The sequence below is a fragment of the Pygoscelis adeliae genome, unplaced genomic scaffold, assembly GCF_000699105.1.
Source record: "Pygoscelis adeliae isolate BGI_AS28 unplaced genomic scaffold, ASM69910v1 Scaffold166, whole genome shotgun sequence".
Classification (NCBI taxonomy): Eukaryota; Metazoa; Chordata; class Aves; order Sphenisciformes; family Spheniscidae; genus Pygoscelis; species Pygoscelis adeliae.
This window is the reverse complement of record NW_008825156.1, coordinates 6,155,732-6,164,157: the sequence shown is the minus strand read 5'-3', so window position 1 is coordinate 6,164,157 and position 8,426 is coordinate 6,155,732. Positions and strand designations below refer to the sequence as shown.

At 44.6% G+C, this 8,426-nt stretch overlaps 1 protein-coding gene and 1 long non-coding RNA gene across 2 annotated transcripts in view; one reads left to right on the top strand and one right to left on the bottom strand.

The window, feature by feature from the left end:
* Positions 1-8,054, bottom strand: part of LOC103920730 — a 21,809-nt gene extending 13,755 nt beyond the window's left edge. Inside the window, exon 1 of the long non-coding RNA XR_663812.1 lies at positions 7,945-8,054. This is a non-coding gene — a long non-coding RNA (uncharacterized LOC103920730). The remainder of the gene's footprint in view (positions 1-7,944) is intronic.
* A 209-nt stretch (positions 8,055-8,263) lies between these two features.
* Positions 8,264-8,426, top strand: part of TMEM41B (transmembrane protein 41B) — an 11,512-nt gene continuing 11,349 nt past the window's right edge. Inside the window, exon 1 of the mRNA XM_009328623.1 lies at positions 8,264-8,363. Coding sequence (XP_009326898.1) covers positions 8,264-8,363 — 100 coding nt within the window. The remainder of the gene's footprint in view (positions 8,364-8,426) is intronic.

Below are 8,426 nucleotides of genomic sequence, written 5' to 3'. Positions count from 1 at the left end.
AATAAGAGCTTTGACTTTTTAGAGGAAGTCCTTCCCGAGTCTGGGGAAAAAAAAAAAGAATCAGAAGTAAAGCCTCTGAAGGTTGGTACTACATTTAAGGAACCTGATGGAGCTTTCATGACCCTTCGCTGGGATGGCATAAGCTTATTACAGGGTATGTTTCACTCTTAATTTGCAAAAATAACCTTTAATTCCTGTCTTCTTGCATTCAAATATAGGATATGAGCAGACTAACCGGAAAAGTTTCTTTCCCCATTTCATGCACACCATTGGCACGTGCAATAGAAAAAAAAAATGTAGCTGGCTATTTAGGGTGATCTATGAACTGTTAATTAGGAACAAGATCTGCATCAGAACTGAGAATCTGGCTTTTATTTTAACCTTTTGGGATAGAAACATCATAGCTATCTATTTTACTGTGTTTCTAATTAATTAAGCAGTAATGAAAATAGGTACACACTATTAAAAATGTGCATTTTGTACATTTGTACATAAATCTGTGTACAGCATATTGTATGTACATATGTACAGTATGTATATAAAATGTACAATTGTACATAAAATGGACAATAGGAGTTAAGAAGCATACCTTTATAAAAAAAATACCGAGAGAAATGAATCTAAACATTTATGATTCCTGAGTTCAGATTCAGCGCATTTTAATGCTTACAAGTTTTGCTCTCACTTGCTGTTTAACTCATTTTTCAGCTTCTGTCCTTGAGCACTGACTTTTATAAATAAAAGCTTTCATTAACTCTCCTTCTGGCTCCAAGATATTTCTAATCCCTCATTCACACAGAGCTGTCCAGCTACAAATATGTGCTTATTTCTATGTATCTCACTTGTCAGTGACATTTTTCTATTCATTTTAATCAGTGCATTCCATCCTAACTTGTCTTCTGTGCAGGTGCTTATTCACCAGTTATATCCTCAAACTCTTTATCATGACTGATGAAAGTATGAGCTCATCAAAACACACATACCCCATTCCTTGCAAAGGACATAGGTTTATTTGGTTTAAATTAGAATTTGGATAGAATGACAATAAAATAAATGTTAGAGGTTTAATTTCTGACAGGTATTGCTTAGTTTACACAGTACTCAAGCATTTTTAATTGTACTCCAGCAAAACCTTACTTAGGAGAACTGAGGAGAAGTGGACTCTTTCAAAAATTCTTAACTCTGTTAAACCTTGCTTATATATGAACATTGTATCCATATAGCTAAATTAATGTAGATGTGCTTTAATTACATTAATGCCAACTTCTTGGAACAATGTCCATATACCATACTGATAGTATCTTTAAACAAATTTGTTGACATTGGTAAAAAAAAAAAAAAGTAAAAAAATCACTAAGGCCATGTGTACTTCGGATTAGTTTACCAGATACTTCAGTGTAGTTGTATATTTCATTTTGTTGTCTTGATTTCCTTCCCAAGTGATATAAATGAAGCTGAGAAAAGATCTTTCTCTAATATAACAAGAATGTCTGCACAACTTTGAGAATTACAATGGTGTAACTCCATCCGTTAACACTTACATCCCAGATAGAGGTTTCATAGGACTGTAAATCTTTTTTTAAGGCAAAGGCGGAATAAAAAAATGCATCTGCCACACAATACAAATTCCTTTGTTGATCAAAAATGGATCTGCTAGTATAATTTTGTTAAAAACTTTTGAAAAGGCAATCTTACTCCAGCAGACTCCTGGGTATTGCATGTATGTACTGCTATACTACAGATCTCTTGTCGTTACCTCAGAATGAGGTATCAAACTCTTCTTTGCCAGCTTCTTTCCACATCTGTGCTCCAAGAGCAAGGCCTCTGGCTACCCTCCTTTCTGAACTGGTTCAAGCAAGGTACTTTCTCTTTAATTGGGATTACTGTTGTATTTGGGAAGTCACTGTCACCTCTGCATGCAATACCCAGCACCCACGCTGAGAGACAACTCAGCACCATCACTGAGCTGTGACAGACTCAAAACCAACCAGACGATATGCTGAGAGCTCATAAACTGCAGGCTTTGTCCACCCCAATCCTAACCAGGCCAGGGAGGAAGAATCAGGAAAAAAGCACCTATGCAAAGTCCTTTTCAAGAAACATACGGAATGATGTGACCAATCATGCCATCTCTGCACACGTTTCTGCTGGAACAGCGTTCAGGCTCTGTGATGGCTTACGAGGGGGCACGGGCAATAGCAGGCACTCTGAACCTGGTAGGTTGTCCAGCTAAATGTTACAGCTGGGCCCTCCATCACTTTCCTGGGAATGGTCTCAGGCAGGAAGGTCAGCTCTGGTGTCATCTGCCTTTCAGGTTGTTATCACTTCTTTTTGCAAGCTATTGTCTCTCTGGGATGCCAGCAAAGTAGCTCCCTGTTCTGTGTAAAGCAAAATCAGCTGCTTTATTCTAAAGTTTAAACTGTTAGTTGGAACAGAGTAATTTCTTGCCATATTTATACATAATAAAAATGTTAAAACAATGCAGTTTTCTTTGTGGTGGTCAGAAAGAAGACAGTAATAGGGGAAAGCAGGAGAAAAGGGTTCTAAATCTGCACTTCTCCTCAAGAAATTATATGTATGATTTACTTATTAATGCTCCCAGTTTTGATAATTTTCAGCTAGAAGCTCTCAGGAGTAGGATCACTCAATCTCTCTTCCTCCTTCCTCTTGCTGACAATTAGCATGACTCAGTCTACAAAGCATCAGTGTCAATGACTCAGCCATGTGACACGTGCTCTATCAGTCCATCTAGGCGTGACTTAAAAAAGAAGCAAATACAAGTTTTTGTGCTGTGGGAAGACAGCTCTTTCAATTTGATAAAAATAAAACATTCCATCCAACCACCCACAGAAGGAAGTGACTTCATATAGCTGACCACTTAGCTGCCGCCCTAGTAATTGTCAATATATTTTGTTTCTTTCCAGCAGGTCAAAAAAGACTTTTTCCTTTTGGTTCACATATAATTTGAAAGAACTCACATTCTGAGTTTAAGGTATATTTTCCAAAAAACAATTCATATGAAGCTTGTGGGTTCTTGCCTCATTCAGTCTATAGCCTCTAAGTACAGAAAGTGCTGCTCCCACTGGTAAAGCCACTGAGCAAACTCAGAGACGAGTGCACTTCTATCATTCTTTCTTTGCTGAACAAAGCATTGTGCAGCATATGTTTCATATCAGGACGGGCTTAGAAAGAAGCTCCAAAGACAGAGGAGATTTTATGTTGTTTATAGAATCATAGAATCATTAAGGTTGGAAGAGACCTCTAAGATCATCGAGTCCAACCGTCAACCCAACACCACCATGCCCACTAAACCATGTCCCTAAGCACCTCATCTACCCGTCTTTTAAATACCTCCAGGGATGGTGACTACTTCTAGGGATGGTGACTCAACCACTTCCCTGGGCAGCCTGTTCCAATGTTTAACTACTCTTTCAGTAAAGAAATTTTTCCTTACATCCAATCTAAACCTCCCCTGGCGCAACTTGAGGCCATTTCCTCTCGTCCTTTCGCCAGTTACTTGGGAGAAGAGACCGACACCCACCTCGCTACAACCTCCTTTCAGGTAGTTGTAGAGAGCAATGAGGTCTCCCCTCAGCCTCCTTTTCTCCAGGCTAAACAACCCCAGCTCCCTCAGCCGCTCCTCATAAGACGTCTTCTCCAGACCCCTCACCAGCCTCGTTGCCCTTCTCTGGACACGTTCCAACATCTCAACGTCCTTCTTGTAGTGAGGGGCCCAAAGCTGAACACAGTATTCGAGGTGCGGCCTCACCAGTGCCGAGTACAGGGGCACGATCACTTCCCTGCTCCTGCTGGCCACACTAGTTCTGATACAGGCCAGGATGCCATTGGCCTTCTTGGCTGCCTGGGCACACTGCCGGCTCTGGACACGTTCCAACATCTCAACATCCTTCTTGTAGTGAGGGGCCCAAAACTGAACACAGTATTCGAGGTGCGGCCGCACCAGTGCTGAGTACAGGGGCACTATCACTTCCCTGCTCCTGCTGGCCACACTATTTCTGATACAGGCCAGGATGCCGTTGGCCTTCTTGGCCGCCTGGGCACACTGCCGGCTCATGTTCAGCCGGCTGTCGACCAACACCCCCAGGTCCTTTTCCGCCAGGCAGCTTTCCAGCCACTCTTCCCCAAGCCTGTAGCGCTGCATGGGGTTGTTGTGGCCAAAGTGCAGGACCCGGCACTTGGCCTTGTTGAAGCTCATACAGTTGGCCTGGGCCCATCGATCCAGCCTGTCCAGGTCCCTCTGCAGAGCCTTCCTACCCTCGAGCAGATCAACACTGCCGCCCAACTTGGTGTCGTCTGCAAACTTACTGAGGGTGCACTCGATCCCCTCATCCAGATCATTGATAAAGATATTAAACAGAACTGGCCCCAATACTGAGCCCTGGGGAACACCGCTCGTGACCGGCCGCCAACTGGATTGAACTCCATTTACCACAACTCTCTGGGCCCGGCCGTCCAGCCAGTTTTTGACCCAGCGCAGAGTACACCTGTCTAAGCCATGAGCCGCCAGCTTCTCTAGGAGAATGCTGTGGGAGACGGTGTCAAAGGCCTTCCTGAAGTCCAGGTAGACCACATCCACAGCCTTTCCCTTGTCCACTAGGCGGGGCACCTGGTCACAGAAGGAGATCAGGCTGGTCAAGCAGGACCTGCCTTCCATAAACCCGTGCTGGCTGGGCCTGATGCCCTGGTTGTCCCGCACCTGCCTTGTGAGCGCCCTCAAGATGATCCGCTCCATGATCTTCCCCGGCACTGAGGTCAGGCTAACAGGCCTGTAGTTCCCCGGATCCTCCTTCCGGCCCTTCTTGTAGATGGGCGTCACATTGGCCAGCCTCCAGTCGTCCGGGACCTCCCCCGTTAACCAGGACTGCTGATAGATGATGGAGAGCGGCTTGGCGAGCTCCTCCGCCAGCTCTCTCAGCACCCTCAGGTGGTTCCCATCCGGCCGCATAGACTTGTGAGCATCCAGGTGGCGTAGCAGGTCGTTGACCGCTTCCTCTTGGATTATGGGGGGTTCATCCTGCTCGCCATCCCTGTCTTCCAGCTCAGGGGGCCGAGTACCCTGAGGATAACTAGTCTGCCTGCTAAAGACTGAGGCAAAGAAGGCATTAAGTACCTCAGCCTTTTCCTCATCCTTGGTGACAATGTTCCCCCCCGCATCCAATAAGGGATGAAGTTATACATTATGTATAGGGGATACTTTATACATGAGGAGAGTAAATCCATTTTCAGTCCACAGCTATCGTCCTCAGTACGCTGTGGAGTGAAGCTGTTTCCGGCAGTGCTGATCTCAACCATGTGTCAAAAGTTTCCTTGATCACTCACTGAGTTCCAGTTACCAAAACTCTTTCTCCTCTGAACACATAAGGGATGTGGCTTATGGTGGTATTTTTCATTCTTTGCTTTCTTTCCAGTAAATGAATCTAATTTAATGTTTTAAATAGAGGTTCTGAGTTATTTTATTTACAGACTGAATCCTAAGGAACATTCCCCAGACATGTCCCTTTTTTTTCCTGAGTGAATGCAGAGGTTCTGCTGATATTTGTTAGGTGTGGACGTCTTTGGAGGTGACTATTTAAATTGTCAGCAGATACTAAACACCACTGATAGTTTCAAGGTTTAGTAAAATAGCCAACACATTCACAACAGCAGTATCCCCCCTGAGGGGAACCAAGAACAGCACAGAACAGTCTAAAAGTCTATCACGCAGTATATTTCAACTTCAAAGTGATCTAGTTAATGAATCCTTAAATATCACTCTGGCAGCAATTCAGCAAGCTGGATGTCCATAACACTGAGTTGATTAGAGTTATCTATCTTCTCTATTTTTAATGAGACATATACTAACACTGGGAGCTTACTGCAGAATCAGTGTCCTGAGAACCATCTGCAGGCCATATGCTTGTACTAAACAGAAGGGGAAACATGGGGCAAATTTGTATTGCTGTAATTGTTTTATGTCTTACAGTAGTGTCTTGGACAGTGGGAACTGTAGAGAATTTAGCAAGAGTCAGATATTAGCCTAACCTGTGTTGTCAAGTTACCTGCATTTGGGTAACACAGAGGGGCTACACAATACAAAGCAGGTTAATTAGAGGTCAGACATCCACTGGAGCAGGCTCTGCCTGGCTCCTTGGCTCTGAGTGATTACTGAACAACAAACACGCCAAACCGTGATTCATGCCCCACCATACAAACCACTACACTAAAATAAGAGATAGCCCTTGCAGCATTTAGAATCTACTCTACAGCTTTTAAATTGTTGTACGTAATTTATTTACATCTTTCAGTATGTGCTGCTTCTCCTGTTTCAGGATGACTTGGTAAACATTTTTCTGCATAATAATCTGATTTACAATTTTACTTCCAACATTCTTCAGTTTAGTATCTATTTGATGTTTTGTCTTAAGTTATCCAGACAAGAAAGAAGTCCCACTGTTTGAATCATTTTACCTGGAGTACCAGAAGCAATGGGATAATCAAAGAAAGATGACACAGGATGTGCATTTACAATAGAGGAAAAAATGCTATCATCTGCTACGGTGTCAGCAATTCCCATCTTGCTAGTATGTACAATTTTCTAGTGAAAGTGTTTGAAAAAACAAAGGATTCTGTCATCTGGCACCAATGCCCAGAGCAACAAGTTCATAGACCTGACTGGCTCCTCAGGGCACTAGCATTTCTGTAATATAAATTAAAAATACTAAAATAGTAAATTACATGATTTAATGAAATAATTTAAAATAATTTGATTCTAAAGGTAAGAAGTTCTGAATGAATTAAAGCTTCATGTGGAATCTGCTCCTGAGTTGAAGCTTTATTTGGAATCTGATCACAATTTATAGTTTGGATTATTTCCTCCTACTGGATTTGGCAGGGGTTGTACTTGTGTAATAGCATATTAGACTATTTAGATCTTAAATGAATCAGCAATTTCCTGTAGACACACTGTAACACAAGTGGTTTTGTACAGTGTAGCAATAAAGCAATGCTTTTAAGAGGTCCGCTGTGTGCTGAACTGCATCTTCCTTACTGCTTTATAAGTATGATCTCAGGAAATACATTCTGTAAAATTCTACTGCTATAAAATTGTTTATCTGTTGTATCCTGTACAAGCAATTTTAAAGGATATGTTTAGTCATGGTATAAAGTTAGTTGCAGCCAGGGTATTCAGATAAATAAGACTGAAGTTACATCTTAGAACGGTGTCCCACTCTCTCCTGAGAGCTTCCTTTCTAGAAAAAGACCCTGAAGAAGGGCTATGGATTTATAAGTAGATACAGCTGGAAAAGGGGAGAGAGGGTGACACGCTACCTCCCTCAGCCAACAAGTCTGCCCAGAAGCTTATGCAATGTGTCTTGTCTGCACAGTTTCAGTGTTCTCTTTGGAGAACGCTTACTGTAACACTTCTCGCTGGCCGGGAGAGTTGAAAGGTTACGATGTCCCATTGCCAAAAGATTTCATGAGGAAATAGGTGCTTCGAGGTCAGATTCGGCTTGAATGCCAAGGAATCTGTGAACATTGGGACATGACGCTCTAGCTTTTCTGAGGGATTTCAAACCTTCTTACTGACAGGAAGAGACGTGAAGAAAATCCTGAGACAACAAGAGGAGTTTTCTTTCTTCCCGAGAAAGACCAATCCGGCTCATTTGAAACAGCGCACTGAAGTTTTCTTCTCGAGGAAGAAACCGGCTCGAAAACCTAAAAACCTAACTGTAAAAATCAAACAAGGTTTCCCCTTTTCCTCAAGAAGCGCACTACTGTTCCAGCGACACGGTGAGCGCCGCGCCGCCCCGCCCTAGAGGCGCCCGGGCACCGCTGGCGAGCGAAGCCCAACCGCCCGCCGAGGGGCTCTCGCCGCCCTCTCTCTGAGGGAAGCTCCCACCCCGCTCACAGATGTAAAGCCGCTCCCACGCCTCACGCCGTTACCGAGGTAAAACAAGCCCGCAGACGGCTTTTACCCTGCTTCCCGCAGGCGCGATCGGCCTTTATTTCCAGCCGGCGCAGAGGAGGCCGGGCTCGGCGCCGCAACCCCGCCGCGCTGATTGGGCACCCCCGCACCGTATTTACCCCTATTGAGCGCACACCCCGTTACCGTATATACCCATATGGACGTGCCCGGAAAGGAGGCGTTACCGTATTTACCGTCACTAACCCACCACCGCATTTCACGACGTGAAGCTTAACACGTGCTCCCGTATATCACGGCGCAGAAGCGCAAGCCCGTAACGCCCCTCATAAAAGTGGCATGCCGGAGCAGCGCATGCGCTGTGCGGCGACGGGGGCGGGAGCGCGACCCGGTGGAGTAAGGAGGAGCGGGTGGTCCCGCCTCCTTCCCGCGGCTCTCGGTGCCGGCGAGGCCTGCCCTGGCTCTGATTCTCCGGCCGGCGGGCCCCGGGGGATCGCGGGGG